At 41.7% G+C, this 19,115-nt stretch overlaps 1 protein-coding gene across 6 annotated transcripts in view; it reads right to left on the bottom strand.

Moving 5' to 3' along the window:
• ZNF618 (zinc finger protein 618) overlaps nucleotides 1-19,115 on the bottom strand; it is a 183,758-nt gene that overhangs the window by 47,679 nt on the left and 116,964 nt on the right. For 5 of the 6 annotated variants that reach the window (XM_073541369.1, XM_073541371.1, XM_073541374.1 and 2 more), the window contains 5 exons: nucleotides 7,219-7,462; nucleotides 4,717-4,872; nucleotides 4,402-4,545; nucleotides 4,067-4,174; nucleotides 3,600-3,677 (listed from right to left, as the gene is read on the bottom strand). In XM_073541369.1, the coding sequence (XP_073397470.1) occupies nucleotides 3,600-3,677; nucleotides 4,067-4,174; nucleotides 4,402-4,545; nucleotides 4,717-4,872; nucleotides 7,219-7,462 (730 nt within the window). The remainder of the gene's footprint in view (nucleotides 1-3,599; nucleotides 3,678-4,066; nucleotides 4,175-4,401; nucleotides 4,546-4,716; nucleotides 4,873-7,218; nucleotides 7,463-19,115) is intronic. The other variant, XM_073541370.1, reaches the window with a different exon arrangement.

Below are 19,115 nucleotides of genomic sequence, written 5' to 3'. Positions count from 1 at the left end.
CGTTTTTTTCCGCACGGTTTTGCTGCCGTTTATAAACCGCAGCATGTCAATTGTTTCTGCGGATTCCGCTGCGATTTCACAGCTTTAACATAGTAGAGGTGTGAAACCGCAGGGGAAAACCGCAGGCCAAACCGCAGGTCACTTTACCTGCGGTTTTACCTGGGGTTCTGCACGGAAAACCCCGCAGGTGAATCCGCAGTGTGTGCACATAGCCTAAGACAGTTTTTTGTAAGGTTTTATGGACTGATGAAATGAGAGTGACTCTTGATGGGCGAGATGGATGGGCCCGAGGTTGGATCAGTAAAGGGCAGAGAGCTCCACTCCGACTCAGACGCCAGCAAGGTGGAGGTGGGGCACTGGTATGGGCTGGTATCATCAAAGATGAACTTGAGGGACCTTTTCGGGTTGTGGATGGAGTGAAGCTCAACTCCCAGACCTACTGGCAGTTTCTGGAAGACACCTTCTTCAAGCAGTGGTACAGGAAGAAGTCGGTATCGTTCAAGAAAAACATGATTTTCATGCAGGACAATGCTCCATCACATGCATCCAAACACTCCACAGCGTGGCTGGCCAGTAAAGGTCTAAAAGAAGAAAAAATAATGACATGGCCCCCTTGTTCACCTGATCTGAACCCCATAGAGAACCTGTGGTCCCTCATAAAATGTGAGATCTACAGGGAGGGAAAACAGTACACCTCTCCGGACAGTGTCTGGTAGTCTGTGGTGGCTGCTGCACGCAATGTTGATCGTAAACAGATCAAGCAACTGACAGAATCTATGGGTGGAAGGCTTTTGAGTGTCATAGTAAAGAAAGGTGGCTATATTGGTCACTGATTTTTTTTTGTTTTTGAATGTCAGAAATGTTTATTTCTAAATTTTATGTTGTTATAATAGTTTATCTGGTGAAAATAAACAAGTGAGATGGGTATATATTTGGTTTTTATTAAGTTGCCTAATAATTCTGCACAGTAATCGTTACCTGCACAGATATCCTCCTAAGATAGCCAAATCTAAAAAAACCCACTCCAACTTCCAAAAATATTAAGCTTTGATATCTATGAGTCTTTTGGGTTGATTGAGAACATAGTTGTTATTCAATAATAAAAAGAATCCTCTGAAATACAACTTGCCTAATAATTTTGCACGCAGTGTATATATACACACGATTATTTACTAAATGGTGCCAAGACCCAATTCCTATGGACCACAGTGCTAAGACAACAGCAAAGCAATCCCTGAGGGTTGAGCTGCCACTAATCAGATACACTAGTATGCTAAGGTGGACATATCCCTTTAAATTGTAATATGGGACTGGCAAAAGGCTGTCCTGCAAACCCATCAGCAGCTGTCAGCTATGAAGATAACATTTTCAGGAAAATTCCTGCATATCCAAAATGGTGAGATCAAGAACTTTCTGAATATTTCATGCACAGTCAAGTGAGTTGCTGTAAAATTGCAATGTTACTGCGTCTTCTGGAAACGTTACAATTAACTTGCAAGAAATAAAAAAAAATTGCAGTAACCTTATAAAAAGCGTAATAAACAACAACACATGGTCGGATAAGGCTGCACTAGTGCAACTGACCACTTCAGAATTGACGCAGGGGTCTGTATCCTGAGGTCATGCCTTCTGCTTCGGGGACAGGTGAGATCTTGACCACGGTTCATATTGGGACTCGGCTGGAAAACAGTCTTGTAACAAAGTTCTCGGTGGCGGTTTTTCATCTGCCATCTCAAAGTGTGAATCTCTCAGCGATATAGTGGAGGGGTTTGAAGATAATCTTTTTGATGTAACGAGATCCATTAATAATCTAAAAGATTCCAATAAAGCGCCTCTCTCATCCTGATGAATTCGCTGCCCGTATCTGCTCTTCTAATTACAATATCTCGCACAACCCATTCGTTTTCCGAGGCTTTTATCTCATTATGGGCAGATAGGATTTAATTATACATTTTAATCACCGACAGCCTCCAAAACACAATGAGAAGCCGTGATGTTGCCTCTAGTCTGAGGGACAGACAACGCCGTTTACTACCAGAGCTTCCTCTATGGTGCCATCTGCAGGCTGTGCAATCTCTAGTGACCATGGAATACAGAGACCATCTGAGTCTGCGAGAACTAAAGTGCACCTTTGCTGAAGGGCTCTTCCCATCACAGCCATAGACAGATGCATGTCCCACCCGTCACATCTACAGTGCCTTGCGAAAGTATTCGACCCCCTGGAACTATTCAACCTTTTCCAACATATCATGCTTCAAACATAAAGATACCAAATGTAAATTTTTGGTGTAGAATCAACAACAAGTGGGACACAATTGTGAAGATGAACGAAATTTATTGGCCATTTTAAATTTTTGTGGAAAACCAAAAACTGAAAAGTGGGGCGTGCAATATTATTCGGCAAATAAGGAATACGGCAAATAACTCACTTTATGAGACAACAACCCGTTTATATCAAATGCTTCATTCCACGGTGGTCTAAGGTGGTTGGAGCACCAATATTTAATTTTCTAGTGAATGGAGAGTTAATAGTATAGTGAAGGGTTAACATTGCAATCCTTGGTGGTCTAAGGTGGTGGAGAGTTAATACGCAATTCCCTCTTGGTCTAGGGTAGTGGACAGCCATTATTTTATTTCCTTGTGGTTTAAGGTAGTGGATGGGCAATATTTAATTCTCTGCGGAGTGGTGGTGGGTTTAGGATAATGGAGGGTTAATATTTCAATCCATGGTGGTCTGGGTACTGAAGGGTTAATAATTTATTCTCCTCTTGCTCCAAGATAATCTAGGGTAAGTCTGAATTCCCCTGGTAGTCTAGGGCATTTCAGGTGTTGCTTTTAATATCCCTTGTACTTTAGGGTACTCGAGTGGATTGGTCAATATTTTATTTCTTGGTGGTCTAAAATAGTAAGGGCGATAAGTTTTTCATTCCCTGGCGGTCTAGGGAAATGAGACTTCACTGTCAGATTAAAGAAGTGGAGAATGACTTTTGTTCCCAGGTAGTCTAGCAAAATGCTCTCTTGCTTGTTGTTGTTGGATAGCGGATGGATTAATATTTAATTCCCTGGTGGCCAAGGGCAGTTTAGGTGTTAATATGTAATTCCCTCACACTCTAGGGTAATGTTCCTTTGCTTGTTAGTGTATGGTGGTGGTCTTTATTCCTTGGGAGGTCTAAGGTAGAATAAGGCTGATTAGTTAATTCTCTATTATGCTGGGCTAATAGCAGAAGAGAAGTTTAAAACCTTGTAGTCTAGGGTAGAAAAAGAGTTAGCATTTTATTGCCTAGTAGTGTAGGGTAAGAAGTGGATATGAGCAGCAGGTGGAGTGGGGTGTAAGTGCTGCTACATGTCACAATGGCGAGTCATTAGTAACTTTACAGCCTGGTTCAGTGGCTGCCGTGGCCTTCGTCCCTTCATTCTCTGCCCTGAGCTATTATACACAATGGTCATTAGATCAATGTAATTATTTTTTTCAGATAATGAAATCCTTTATCAGCAGTGGCGCGAGGCGAGTGCCCTTTCCTATGACACACACTGATTAAACTGAACCGAGCAATTACAGAGAAGGCGGAGACACGATGCGTCCGTACGGCAGTAGTTACCTATGTGCGCTCGGACGTGAGTCTGGAAGCAGTTGTAATATTTGTACTTTTTCCTACAAATTCCACATTCGTAAGAACCTGGAAAATGAAAAAGATGAGAAAAAGACCTTTATGACGATTGACGACCTGCAGCCATTAATGTTAGTGGGACATAATGGCTACTAATGATATGAATGTGGAGCCACAAGAGCCTGCGGCCTGACGGTCATCAGAAATCCAATGTTGGATTCCGGACATTCACGTTCAGCATCATTGGTTGCCACAGTGCCTGCACTGATGACTTTGTGCTGCTAGTACGAGTGCAGCTGACAAATATGGTGTGCAATCAACAGGACAGGTGCACAATACCTACCGGCTGTGCACCTGTCAATGCAGAGGGGAGAGGTGACACAGGGAGCTGCATCCACAGTACTTTTGATGACGACCAGTATGGCAGCACTGGCTGCTATCCTGTTCCCACTGCTCACCTGGAGAAGATGTGCTGATTCTTGGTGGGATGCTGCGCGGACGGCTGCCGCCGCTCCAGGAGGCTTCTCTGCTCACTACTACTGAATGTCTCTCCGGAGAGTCTGCAACTGGTGGGAATATCCACAAGTGTAAAGAAAAGGACAGAAGAATTCATATTAGATGGGACAAAAACAGCAAAAAAACAAATGTGGTCAGCGCGATTCTCAATCCATTTCCCCCACTCATGGCTCTGGCCATAAACAGTGCCTCTGCCAAGGTGGGGAGAGGGTTGGATGGGAAGGACCAAAAAAGTTTTTCTAAAGGTTGTCCTCATGATTACCATTACTTCACTTACCAATATTCTGCTGGTTGTGGTTTTCTCCAATCACCACGCAAATTTCAGCGGGAACCTTTTTGGCGCCATCTTCCATCTTCTTCTCGGCAGTATTTTTGGCCTTCTGTTTCCACAGGGCAGGCTGTAGAACATCTTCAGGTTTTTCTGGGGAGAATATCCACAGGAAGAAAAAAAAAAAAAAAAAGGACAGAATTCATATTAGATTGGCCAAAAACAGCAAATCCCCCACTCATGTTTCTGGCCATAAACACTGTCCCAGCCCCTCGGTGCAAAAAGGACCCCACAAATTTGTTTAAGGGTTGTCCTCAAGTTTACCATAGCTCCTCTCACCAACTTTCTGCTGAGCGTGGTTTTCTCCAATCACCACACAGATTTCGGCAGGCTTCTTCTTAGTGCCATCTTCCATCTTCTTCTCTGCAGCATTTTTGGCCTTCTGTTTCCACAGTGCAGGGTGAACATCTTCAGTTTTTTCTGGAATATCCAGAAATGGAAAAAAAAAAAAAAAGATACAGTGGGTACGAAAAGTATTCAGACCCCTTTAAATTTTTCACTCTTTGATTGCAGCCATTTGGTAAATGCAAAAATCATCTTTTTTTCTCATGAAAGTACACTCTGCACCCCATCTTGGCTGAAAAAAAACAAATGTAGAGATTTCTGCAAATTTATTAAAAAAGAAAAAAACTGAACTATCACATGGTCATGCGTTCAGACCCTTTGCTCAGACACTGATATTTAAGTAACATGCTGTCCATTTCCTTGTGATCTTCCTTGAGATGGTTCTACTCCTTCATTGGAGTCCAGCTGTGTTTAATTAAACTGATAGGACTTGATTTGTAAAGGCACACACCTGTCTATGTAAGACCTCACAGCTCATGTCAGACCAAATGAGAATCATGAGGTCAAAGGAACTGGCCAAGGAGCTCAGAGACAGAATTGTGGCAAGGCACAGGTCTGGCCAAGGTTACAAAAGAATTTCTACAGTATTCAAGATTCCTAAGAGCACAGTGACCTCCATAATCCTTAAAACGAAGAAGTTTGGAACCACCAGAAGTCTTCCTAGACCTGGCCATCCAGCCAAACTGAGCAATCGTGGGAGAAGAGCCTTGCTGAGGGAGGTAAAGAAGAACCCCAAGATCGCTGTGGCTGACCTCCACAGATTCAAAACCACATAAAAAAAAGGCAGAGATGCTTACCTGCCCAGGCCTCCAAACAGGATGCAGTGGACCCATATAGTTAAGATGGCAGCAACACAGGTGCAAGAATACCGATGAGACAACCGCTCACAGCCTACCAATCCATGGAGGGGTGGTTGCTTGGTATATTAATGAATAATGAAGACTTGTATGCGGCGCTGTTCACTCTATGGCAATGCACAGCATTCAGGTTAACAGCCTATTAGTTACGCCCTTCTATTAGCTCAGGCAGGCTTGCCCAGTGCTATCAAAATGCAGCCCTTGTGAACAGACACCACAGTTTACAAGACCAAATGGGCCCAAATGGGATGCATTTTGATACTGCTGGGCAGCCTGCCTGATCTAACAGTGCATTTGTTTGGAGGCCTAGGCAAGTAAGCATCTCTGCATTTTTTGCTGTGGTTTTGAAATTTTTGAGGATTTTTAAGTCCTCTTTTTGTGCTATTGTTGTTTAGTGAGTTCCACAGATGCAGTAAGGGAGATGGGATAAATGGTTCCACAAAGTCAACTGTCACTGCAGCCCTCAACCAGTCGGGCTTTTATGGCAGAGTGGCCAGACGGAAGCCAATCCTCAGTGCCAAACATACGAAAGCCCGCATAGAGTTTGCTAAAAAACACATGAAGGACTCCCAGACTATGAAAAATAAGATTCTCTGGTCTGATGAGATGAAGATAGAACTTTCTGGTGATAAGTCTAAGCGGTATGTGTAGAGAAAACCAGGCACTGCTCATCATCTGCCCAATACAATCCCAACAGTGAAACATGGTTGTGGCTCCAACATGCTATGGAGGTGTTTTTCAACTGCAGACACAAGACAATTGGTTGCAGCAATTGAAGGAAACTTGAATGCGGCCAAGTACAGAGATATCCTTTATGAAAACTTCTTCCAGAGTGCTCTGGACCTCAGACTTGGCCGAAGGTTCACCTTCCAACAAGACAATAACCCTAAGCACACAGCTAAAATAACAAAGGAGTGGCTTCAGAACAACTCTGTGACCATTCTTGACTGGCCCAGCCAGGGCCCTGACCTAAACCCAATTGAGCATCTCTGGAGAGACCTGAAAATGACAGTCCACCAACGTTCACCATCCAACCTGACGGAACTGAAGAGGATCTGGAAAGAAGAATGGCAAAGGATCCCCAAATCCAGGTGTGAAAAACTTGTTGCATCATTCCCAAGACGACTCATGGCTGTACTAGCTCAAAAGGGTGCTTCTACTCAATACTGAGCAAAGGGTCTGAATACTTATGACCATGTGATATTTCAGTTTTTCTTTAATAAATTTGCAAAAACTTCTGCATTTCTGTTTTTTTCAGTTAAGATGGGGTGCAGAGTGTACATTGAGGAAAAAAAGGGACTTTTTTGAATTTACCAAATGGCTGCAATGACACAGAGTGAAAAATTTAAAGGGGTCTGAATACTTTAAGTACTCACTATAAGAATTCTTATCAAATAAAAACAGCAAAAAACAGATATGTGGTCAGTGCGATTGTCAATCCCCTTCCCTTGCTCATAAGTCTGGCCAAAAACAATGCCTCTGCTATGGGGATGGGGTGTGGGGCAGAAAGGACCCCACACATTTTTCTAAAGATTGACCTTATGGTTACAATGGCTCCACTCACCAATATTTTGCTGGTTGTGGTTTTCTCCAATCACCACGCAGATTTCGGCGGGCACCTTTTTGGCACCACCATCCCTCTCCTTCTCGGCAGCATTTTTGGCCTCCTGATTCCACAGTGCAGGCTGGAGAACATATTCAGGTTTTTCTGTTTTCACTGTCACCGTCACATCTTGCGTACTCATGGTCCACGCGCTTTGAGATGAATGAAGTAAGGGTCTCGCTCTCCCCCTTGGATGGCACACTCCCTATAAAAACACAGCAGATGTCTGCGATGACCAAAATTGAAAATTATAAAAGTCCCTAAAGAATTAGAACACACGGCTGCTTCCTTCCAGAACTACACCTCCCAGGTCTATAGATTTTGTCTTTTTTTCCGGTTCAGTTTTATTGATGTGAATGGGGATGAACTGCAATACCATACAATCTGTAAAGTAGAGAAATGTGGTGCTAGATTCTGACAGCCCTGTTTTCTATTCTGGTATACCTGTCCGGTTGCAGAGACCCCATCCCACCTGAGATTGACATGGGTCCACTGCATAATATAGGATTTCAGATCCCTTTTACCCGGGTGCTGGGAGCAGGAAGCATTGGATGACTGACCTCCTTTCCTTCAGTGGTTCACAATTAATAATACAATATCAGCAGCAGCCACAGTGAAACCTCCACAGGTCCATACTGGTTTTGAAAAATAACCGGGGATCCCATTGTTTAATGCGAGTGCCGTACTTTCTGTGGTTCTGCTTCTAAATTCATTAATTTATAAAACCAGACATTTAGATGTTGGATCAAAGCTTGGACATTGGGTCTGTGTCTATGCGGTACATGGAAACGCCTTTGAGAACAAACCCTGAAATTTCAGTAAAAATGATGCTTAGAGGAGCGGTCCAGTCTATAGGACACTAGCCAGAGGCTAAAAATAGCGTACCCCACCCCTGGAGGATCCGACATAGCAATGAAATCTTAGATATGCATTGAGTATTATGTAATGCTTCATTTCACCTGTGGTGGTGCTGTGGGGAATTCAAACACCTGCTGCTGCACATTTTGGAGCAGATCGCTTATCATCAGAAGACTAAAATGATTATCCAAAGTGGACAACGTGGGGTATTCTTCAGACGGGGGGAATCCCATGACAGTATGACAGATAGGATGGCTATATTGTGCCAAAAAGTGAGCCGCTGGCACAAGCAGATCTTCCACGTTCTACCTTGCACAGTTCCATCAGCTCTATTAGGACATGGACAGGTGTAACCTTTATTCACTACTATGACTACTATGGAGTGTTACGGATTTTGTTTTCACCTCCACTATACAGCTCTGGCAAAAATTAAGAGACCACTGCACAGTTTTATAAAAATCAGCTTCTCTAAATGTCTGACAGCCATTCCATTCCAGTGTCAGTTGAATTCTAGCCAGACTACACCTCATTCTACTTAATGTGCTTCTGATTAGGTGATCACCTGAACCAAATCTTATTTAACAAATCAAAGTATAAAAAAACCCTGCTGTGGTGTTCACAATCCTCTTGCAATAGGACAAGCTGTATGGCAAAACAAGTGCTAGTAATATCCCAAAAGTAATAGGAATGAAAAAATAACTTAACCATGCCAAAGGAGTTGAAAAGAAAAGTCTTGAGTGAGGAAAATAAGGGCTCAATTCTGGCTTTACTAGCAGAGGGATACAGTGAGCGTCTTGTTGCTTCCATTCTTAAAATTTCTAAGACGGCAGTCCATTACAACAAGGTCAAGCAGCAGACATTGGGACAACAAAGCTACAGACCAGCAGAGGGCGAAAAAGACTCTCCAGTGACCGGGATGGCAGTCATCTTATTCAAATGTTACTCAGCAATCGCAGGATGACATCAAGTGACCTACAAAAGGAGTTGCAAATGGCAGCTTTTGGTGAAGTGCACTGCAAGAACAGTTCGTAACAGGCTCGTAGAAGCAAGGCTCAAGTCATTTAAAGCTAGAAAAAAGCCTTTCATCAATGAGAAGCAAAGGAGAGCCAGGCTGAAGTTTGCCAAAGGCCATAAGGATTGGACCATAGAAGACCGGAGTAAGGTAATCTTCTCTGATGAGTCTAATTTTCAGCTATGCCAAACACCTGGTCGTCTAATGGTTATATGGAGACCTGGACAGGCGTACAAGCCACAGTGTTTTGCACCCACGTGAAATTTGGTGGAGGATCGGTGATGATTTGGGAATGCTTCAGCAAGGCTGGAATTGGGCAGGTTATTCTTTGAGAAGGGCGTATGAATCAAGCCACATACAAGGTTATCCTGGAAAAACAGTTGATTCTTTCTGCTCAGGCAATGTTCCTCAACTCTGAGGACAGGTTTTTACAGCAGGACAATGCACCATGCCACACAGCTAAGTCAATCAATGTGTGGAGAAAGGACCACCACATCAAACCCCTGTCATGGGCAGCCCAATCTCCAGACCTGAACCCCTTTGAAAACCTCTGGAATGTAATTAAGAGGATGATGGATGTCACAAGCCATCAAACAAAGAACTGCTTAAATTTTTGTACCAGGAGTGGCATAAGGTCACCCAAAAGCAGTGTGAAAGACTGGTGGAAAGCATGCCAAGACGCATGACAGCTGTGATTAAAAATCATGGTTATTCCACAAAATAATAATTTCTGAACTCTTCCTGAGGTAAAACATTAGTATTGTTGTTTCTAAAGGATTATGAACTTGTTTTCTTAGCATTATTTGGGGTCTGCAAGCACTGCATTTTTTTGTTATTTTGACTATTTCTCATTTTTTCTGAAAATAAATAAATAATTTAGTGCTTGGAAATTCGAAGACATGTTGTCAATAGTTTTAGAATAAAAGAGCAATTTACATTTTACTCAAAAATATACCTATAAAGAGAAAAATCAGACAAACTGAAAATTTTGCAGTGGTCTTTTAATTTTTGCCAGAGCTGTATATTACATAAAAATACAAAATTAAATTTGCTTGAGTTACAAATACAAGAAATATTGTGTTCGTGCAAGAGGTGGCAGCACAATCACCACGTTTCTATATAAGGCCCCGAGGTGACATTTGCTCAAGGAGCCCATTTAGGAATCCAGTTATTCTCCTTACACAATAGAATATTCAGACTCGGCTCAGACCGCAGCCAATGATTTCTAGTGGAAAAATTTCAAGAGCTGGGGGGAATTTTCCACTGATGTATATTTCTGTCAATTTCATTTTTTTCCATTTCTATAAATTACATGTCAAAAGGGAAAATGTTATTAAAAAAAAAAAAAAATGATTGCATTCATGAGCAGCAGGGGGAAATTTATATAAAAGATTTTCAATGAATCAAGACAAAAAAAAATGTGGTTAGAAAAATAGTATGCAAATAATATCGAAAAATTGCAAAGAAGGGAGCAGGCTTTTTTTTTTTTTTAGCCCGAGGCGGTTTACCGAAATTTAAAGTAGGTGGTGGAAAATATTACCATGCGCGTCTCATTGAGAATTTGCTCTAGAAAAACTGTACTGGGAAGAAAATAAAATGAAAAAATATTGACTTCTGCTAGAAAACAAGTCATGTCAAAAGTGATTTTTTTCACCCTTTTGGTACAAAATTGGTAAAAGTAAAAGCTAGGAAATGCCAACCCCATCATAAAAAAGCTCTATATGCAATTCAAAATGCATTAAACATGCCTTGTTTCATATGCACCAAAGTAAAAGAAATCTTGTGGCTATTATCAGAGCTGCTGAATAAGACATCAATCCAGATGTAATAGATGAAGGATGGTGGTTTATACTACACGTTTCGAAGTATATAGTTACGGTACTTCTTCAGGAAATTACCCCATGTATATATACGGTATTTGAAAAATATTCCACAAAAATGTTTTCAATTTTTTAAAATTTACCCCAATTTGATCAAATTGCTCAAAACAACCACAATAAAACTACAATAATCTTGTAATAAAATCTTCTCTCCAAATTCAGTAAGCAACAAAAAAAGGGATTAATGCTGAAAAATAGCCCGAATCCCACCCCTCCAAAAAAAGACAATTTTTTTTGGACGTATAAAACCCCCACCCCAAAACAAACCATACAATGAGAGAGGCATGACAATCTCTAAAGATAGTGTACATTTCACAAAAGCCGCCCCCCACCCCCTCGCCCATTGTCCGCTAATTTATACAAATGTTCGGATGGTAATATATGCGCGGTGTGAAGCGTGGGGTGGAAAGGTCGCCTATTTTCTTCACTCATTTTAATAATCCTAATTAATTTAAATTAGAACATATCATTATTTCTGTAGCATGAATATTTATTAAAACCCTATGGAGAAAAGATAAGAAAGAGCGATCAGTCATCGAGCAAAAAAGGCTTGAGTCGAAAACTTCAAGTAAAAAAAAATATATAAAATATCTATTTAGTCGCAGATTCACACGGAGAAAAAAATGGCTCTATGATGATGATATATGCCATTCTTATGAAGTTTTCTAGTAGTGTAGAGCATAGAAAAGGGCACGAAAATCTGCCGCTCTACCAAAAAGATTTTTATTTTCCTATGGTCAGAAATAAAGTGAGAACATCAAACCAGTGACGGGCTGTATGTAATTTTGGGCACAATAAAAGACCTCCCCAGCACTATTCTAAGGTATCAATGATCGCCATGCTAGTAATCATGTGGTCCTGCTGGTTCTGTAATCTGAAAAGATTTAGGGGCCCGTTACACATAGCGATATCGCTAGCAATATCACTGTAACGTCACCGATTTTGTGACGTTGCAGCGATATTGCTAGCAATATCTCTGTGTGTGATACTTCCCTCTGACTGGTTCCCCCGCTGGTTATCGCTGGTCGCGCGAGAAGGTCCTTCTCGTCGTCAGCTTCCTGCTGTGGCGACGAGCGACGGGAGGACGTCAGGATCGCCACGTCTGACAGGTAAGTAACGACCCCCGACCGCTGCTATGTCGCTGGTGAGATCTGCCTGTGTGGCAGCTCACTAGCGACCACTTAGCGATGCACCAGCGATCCATATCGTTGTCGGGATATAGTCTATCAATGGCTCCCAATCAACGGGAGGTTCAGCTGTTGAAAATCTACTGCTCCCTCTAGATAGATAATAAATCAAGTGCCTGACACATGCCTCCTTAGGTCCTGGGAACCCCCCTCACCCCTCCAATAGCCAGAAAAGTGATCTGCCCTGCTGGTTTCAAACCATCTGAATAGCAGCCATGTAATACTCTGCTTGTCCAATAGTGGCTACTATAGGGAAAATGCCTATTTAAGTCATACCAGGAGCATGATTGGAAGCAATCAGTTGATCACAAGGGTGACTCCCAAAATATAAAGGTAAATCTATAACATTGTATTAATTAAAATTACTGGGCTATTTTCCTTTCTTTTGTACTCTTTTCTAAACCATTTGTTTTTCTTTTTTAAAATTCAGAGGTGAATTTTTATTTTTTTTTTCATTTTTTCTTTTTTACAAAACAAAAAGAAACCCCATCTGCATTTTAAATTGTGCAAGCCTCGTAACCGCATCACAAATTCATGCAGCGAAAGAATAGGTCTGTTACAATTTTTCCTCCCCGCCAATGATTCTTACAAAATAAAACCTTTTTTAATTTAAATGCTAATGCACTGAATTAAATTTTAATAACAGAGGAAATTGAAAAGCTGAGCAGGAATATTGGAAATAAATCCAGGCAGAAACAGCAGAAATTAAAAATTCTAGTATGTGGGATGATGGCAGTTAAGCTATTTTATAGGATTACATTTTTTTCATTTTTGAAAGCAGAAGAAGAAAAAAAAAACCCAGATCTTGCTGACTACGGAGTATTAAATCCACAGAGCTGTGATTTATTATACTCCCTTCCCAAGGGAACGGGCCTTTCTTTCATGTTGAAATATTTCATAAATTTCAAGACAGCATAAATTCTTAATTTAGAGTTATAGAGGTCACATTTAATGTACTCATGAAATTCAGAAATATTAAAGGAATATCAACCGTGGAGCCGGAGATTCATGCGGGGAGAAAAAAAAAAATATATAGATTTTGATGAACAAAAAATTTTAAAATATTTCAGACAACACAATTTTTTTACTTGGATGTTGGGAGCTGAGCATAGTAAATATGAGCAAAGTAAATTTTTTCTCTCTTTTTTTTTTTTTTTTTTAAATCGTGTAAAACAAAATCTAATCAGTGGGAATGTATCACCAGTGTGATTTTTTTTTTTTTTTTAATTAAAAACAGTTCATCAATATATTTTATTTCAAATCTGTTTTATTTTCAGGTTGTACATTTTTCTTTGTATTTATAGTTCGTGATTATGGGAGCCTACATCGTACCTGAACCGCTATCGGGATAAGCTTTAGAGCAGCCATACAGACCATAGGAGGCTGTGGACTTGAGATAACTCATCGATCTCTGTAGGAGAGAGTTGTGGGCATGCTCTCTGAGCTGTGCAGGGGTCATTGCGCAGGGAGGAAGATTGGGGTCCACTGACTCCCATTTGCCGATTCACAAATCTCTCACTCTACTAAAGTCTACAGAATTACCGTATAATTAAGAAAGGAATACACCCTTTAATAAAAAATGGGATGAAATACCACCTACAACCAATGGTCAAGAGTTGTACTGTTACTGGAAAAAAAAGAGCCATGTTTTTTCAATACCCTTACAAGTTCTTAAAGAAACACTGCAGGCAAAATTACAACATTGTGTTATGTCTGGGGCGGAGCATGAGAGGAGCATGATATTACAGGGAGTATTGTGTTATGTCTGGGGCGGAGCATGAGAGGAGCATGATATTACAGGGAGTATTGTGTTATGTCTGGGGCGGAGCATGAGAGGAGCATGATATTACAGGGAGTCCCCTGTGCCATGCGCCGCTCAAGAGGCCCTGCACGAGACCTATAAAGGGTACGGTATATTGGCTAATAAACAGAATTTATAACCCAATTGTGAACAGCCAGAGTCAAACAGCCTTAGGCTGCTCAAAGTTTACCAACACTGAGATGACACAGTGTGGTCATCAGAGCATGATGGGAGTTGTAGTGTGGAAAAAGCTGAAGAGCCGAAGGTAGGGAAACTCTTGAGTAATGTAACAAAACTATGAGGGAACAACTACTTACTGGAATATCTAAAATCTTCTAATATTCATACATACGAAAAGTGTCCCCCAAAGAATCAAGAACTAGTACAACAATAATAAAAAAACAAATCCTGATTAAAAACATTAAACCAAATTAATAATCAAAATTTTCCATCTTTTTCAATTTTTTATTTTTAAAATTTACATTTTTTGTGACCTTTTTTTAATGACGCTTTTGTTGTCAGCACAAGCGCTCTCCGTAAGTAGACTGATAGGAATTTAAGTTTTGGAAGCCAAAGGGTACAAAACAAAACAAAAAAGCTGAGACTTTTGTATGAACACTGGTGGAATTCAGGCGCCGGCCGCTCACAGTCCGGCTTTTATTTGGTAAATTCCTTGCAGCAGCAAATTCCTCAAAAGCACAAAACTTCAAAAAATTCAGGAATGTGCCAGAAACAGACAAAAAAAAAAAAAGAAACTAGAAATCATGGCAGCTGAAGAGAACAAGGACTACTTCTCCACCATCCCTTAGATGATGGGAATTATCCTTGCACTGCATGTAAACAACCTTTGCCCAGTTTATTTTTCACTTTTTGAATTCTGTCCCCCCCCCATCACGCCTCAGTGCAGAGCACAATTTTTAATTTTGCATATTTGCCATTCTGGTAGGAGGAGCGTTCTCTGATGCTCATGAATTTTGAAAGAGCTGTTAAAAATTTGAGTTTTCCTGAAAATTAACTGGAATAACGTCACGAGATAAGAGGAAAATAACTTTATTGCTAGGAGCAGCAGACTACCATGTGGCTTTAAATAAGTTGGAAAGTTCTCATATAAAAGTGGAGTGGAATAGTCCTTCAAATACCCTGAGAGCTCACATGTAGTGATGGGAGAGCATGAACAGTAAAATTTGGGGTCTGTACCGAAAACCTAGTGTCATGCATGAACCTGGAACACGGACTTCTACTGAAGCCCATGGCACCAGTAAGAGACAAAAAAATAATATATCACTATGAGTATAACTTATAGATGCCTCTCCATTACTAACCCAGGGCTTGATGTCAGCGGCCATGTAACAGCTGACATCAACTCCAAACCTATTACACCACTTGCCACGGCAGCAGGGCAAGTGGAAGAGCCAGGCAAAGCACCATCTAATGGATGCATTTTTTATGGGGCAGCTGCAGGCTGCTATTTTTAGGCTGAGGAGGGCCAATATCTATGACCCCCTCGCCAGTCTAAGAATACCAGTCCACAACTGTCTGCTTTAGCTTGGCTTGTTGTAAAAAATGTGGGGGGACCCCACAGTGTTTTAAGTAACAATTAAAAAAAAAATAAAAACAGTGCGGGGACCCCTCTATTATTGATAACCAGCTACAATAAGCTGATAGCTGTGGGTTGCAGCCCACAGCTGTCGGTTTTGCCAGAGTTGGTTTTCAAAAATAAGAGACACCCCAAGTCTTTTTTTTTTATTGCGCAGGCGCCAGCTGATGAATACTCTCATCAGCCTTGCCTGCTCTCACTGCTATCAGCGAAAGCAGGCATACGCAGATGAGAGTAGTACTCTTTCATCAGCCGACGCCTGTGACCGGCGGTAATCTTGCTACCACCAGTCACAGCTGCTGGCTCACATACTGTCATCTAACAGCGTGGGAACTGCAGCTCTTTGGTCAGTGATAATGATCTTTCCACCGATCAGAGCCAGTGTTTGCTGGACTGTCAAGCAGATGACAGCTCGTCAAACAACGCATGTTTGTGCCCTCCCATTCAAATGTATGGGGTTCTGATTCAAGTACATTCTGGTACCAAAACTAAACTTTTTTTTAAATGATGGGACGAACCCGTCGGACCCGAACATCCACAGGTCCCCCATCTCTACTTGTGCACTACAGTACAATGGCTTTGTGCAGCCACTGAGTTGGTATGGTACTTACTTGATCATCCATTTTATACGACTCCAACAAATCAGGACGTGCCCCATCACACACCATATAAAGAGGGAATGTGCGCACAAGATCCTGAATTATTTTCCTCTGACTGGATCTACCTAATCATGTTGACTGATGCAGCTTTCGATATGCAAGCAGCTGTCTGTCAAGCACCAAAAATCTCTCTTCGTCAGAGTGAAATGTGGGTCAGCTCATCCCTTGGGCTCATCAGAGCTATTTTAACAGCCTTGATACCTGCATTATTTTTAGGAGAGGTCTTGCTGTACACGTTCCCCACATACTTCATTTCAGCTTAATATTCTGCTACCTGTTGTGACGCACCAGGGAGAGCGAAAGGAAAAACTTGGGGGTCCTCTATTCAGGTCTTGGCTGGGGTAGAGAATGGTTACCAGGATTGTCTTTCCCTCGGGAGGACCTGTCCTGTATTATACAGGCTCCCCATTTATTAGGAGGAGTACTGTGAAATACCCAATATCTCCTGGTGGCGGCACGGTAGGAAAATTGAACACTTGCTCCCAAGGTTTCTACATAGATCACATTTGATTGCAGCAGGGGGATACACTATGATCAGCTTATAGTCAAGGGAGCTTTCTAACAAGTAGGAACAGTCCAAAACGGAGAACCTCTTTAATATCGTAAGTTTTCAACTCTTTCTCTCTCTTTAGTCAACACTAAAATCAGAGTTTAAAGCCCTGACCTAAAACACACAACTTTTCAGAGTCCCTACAATACATACCTGTCCTTAAAGGGAACCTGTCAGTTTTATTATACTCACTCGGGGGAGCGGTCCGTTCCGATGGGTGTCGCAGGTCCGACGCCTCCCATCTTCTTGCGACGCCGCCCTCCTGCTTGCTTCATGGCTCCCAGGCATTGCGCTCCTGCGCATGCATACTTCTCTACCCGGCGCTGGGTCTCTGACCTTTTCTGGCACCTGCGCACTACAGTACATTTCTCTGGCCTCAAGAGGGCAGAGAAGTAAGCCTGCGCAGGAGCGCAATGCCAGGGAGCGATGAAGTAAGCTTTTAATAGATTCAGATGTCTTTTATTTTAATGATTTGCTTTAGTATTCTTCTTTTATTATTTTTAGTCGTTTTACGTTTCGTCTACGATGACCTCGGCTTAAGAATGATTTTTTATTTTTCCCCTCGAGATAGACTTATTAAATGGCCCCAGAAAATCCCACCACATCAGGTCTTCTTACTGCGAAGCCAAAATAGATGAACTCTTAACCTCAAACTCCAAAATTAGCCATGGAGTCTTAGGAGCAGAGATTACTCGGCATTTAGCTCAACAGAGGCAATAAGGTAACTCCGGATTTCACCCTTCTAGTCCTTAAAATAAAAACTACGAGGGGTAAACGGAGGTCCGAACAGACAGAGAAGTGTCACACAGTTTTGCGTTTCCCTAAAAGATAAATCAGGAATCTTCCGACGACAATGGCAGATTGTATAGGAAGACATGACGCATCTACCAGGGTGATGTATATGGATGATTAGGAGAGTAGTTCAGACTATGTAGTACTATGGTTGGGGCAAAACCCCCAGGGATCTCCCTTTGCTCTGATTTCCTTTCTGTAGCCGTTGGCAACAATGGTTGATACCGCATAAGAAAGAATGGAGGCTGCCGGCCAAGTGTCGAGGGTCTACCAGCAGGGTATGCATGTATTTGTAAACAGCAAAATCTAAAAACTACATAGAAATAGCAAAAAAATGAATTTCTTAAAATGAATGCAATACCCTCAAATGGGGAACATCTGCCACGTTTTACTCACATAAACAAAATAATGCAAATTGAAGAACGAAGAACAATAAGGAAATTGCCGAGTGCTACAGGTGATATCCACCAAGGCCGGAGTTTGAGAGTGTAATGTAACCCTGCTGCCATATACAGTGGGGAAAATAAGTATTTGATTCACTGCTGATTTTGCAAATTTTCCCACCTACAAAGAATGGAGAGGTCTAAATTTTAATCGTAGGTACACTTCAACTGTGAGAGACAGAATTTAGAAATTAAAAAAAAAACATTGTATGATTTTTGCATAATTAATTTGCATTTTTTGCATTTTATTGCATGAAATAAGTATTTGATACAAAAGAAAAACAGAAGTTAATATTTGGTACAGAAACCTTTGTTTGCAATTAATTACAGAGGTCAGACGTTTCCTGTGTTTCTTGACCGAGTTTGCACACACAGCAAGCAGGGATTTTGGTCCACACCTCCATCCAGATCTTCTAGGTTTCGGGGCCGTCGCTGGTCAACATTGAGGTTCGGATCCCTCCACAGATTTTCTATTGAGTTCAGGTCTGGAGACTGGCTAGGCCACTCCAGGACCTTGAAATGCTTCTTACAGAGTGACTGCTTAGTTTCCCTTGTGTTTCGGGTTATTGTCATGCTGGGAGACCCAGCCATGATCCATATTCAATGACCCATCTTCAATGCTCTTACAGAGGAAAGGAGGTTGTTGGCCAAAATCTTGCAATACATGACCCCATCCATCCTCCCTTCAATACAGTGCAGTCATCCTGTCCCCTTTGCAGAAAAACACCCCCAATGTTTCCCCCACAAGGCTTCACGGTTGAGACGGTGCTCTTGGGGTTGTACTCATCCTTCTTCCTCAAAACACTGTGGTCCCAGCTCTCTTCAGGTCATTGACCAGGTCATCCAGTGTAGTTCTGGGCAGATTCCCGACCTTTCTCAGAATCATACTTACTGCACAAGGCGAGATCTGGTATTGAGCCCCAGAACAAAGGAAGACTGACCGTCATCTTGTGCTTCTTCCATTTTCTAACAATTATGCCAACAGTTTTGCCTTCTCACCAAGCTGCTAGCCTATTGTCCTGTAGGCCATCCCAGCCTTGTGCAGTTCTATAATTTTGTCCCTGGCGTCCCTAGACAGC

This window comes from Dendrobates tinctorius, unplaced genomic scaffold (genome assembly GCF_039654945.1).
Source record: "Dendrobates tinctorius isolate UK_male_01 unplaced genomic scaffold, ASM3965494v1 ptg000120l, whole genome shotgun sequence".
Classification (NCBI taxonomy): domain Eukaryota; kingdom Metazoa; phylum Chordata; class Amphibia; order Anura; family Dendrobatidae; genus Dendrobates; species Dendrobates tinctorius.
The sequence above is the reverse complement of the archived record's forward strand: the minus strand, read 5'-3'. Positions and strand labels throughout refer to the sequence as shown.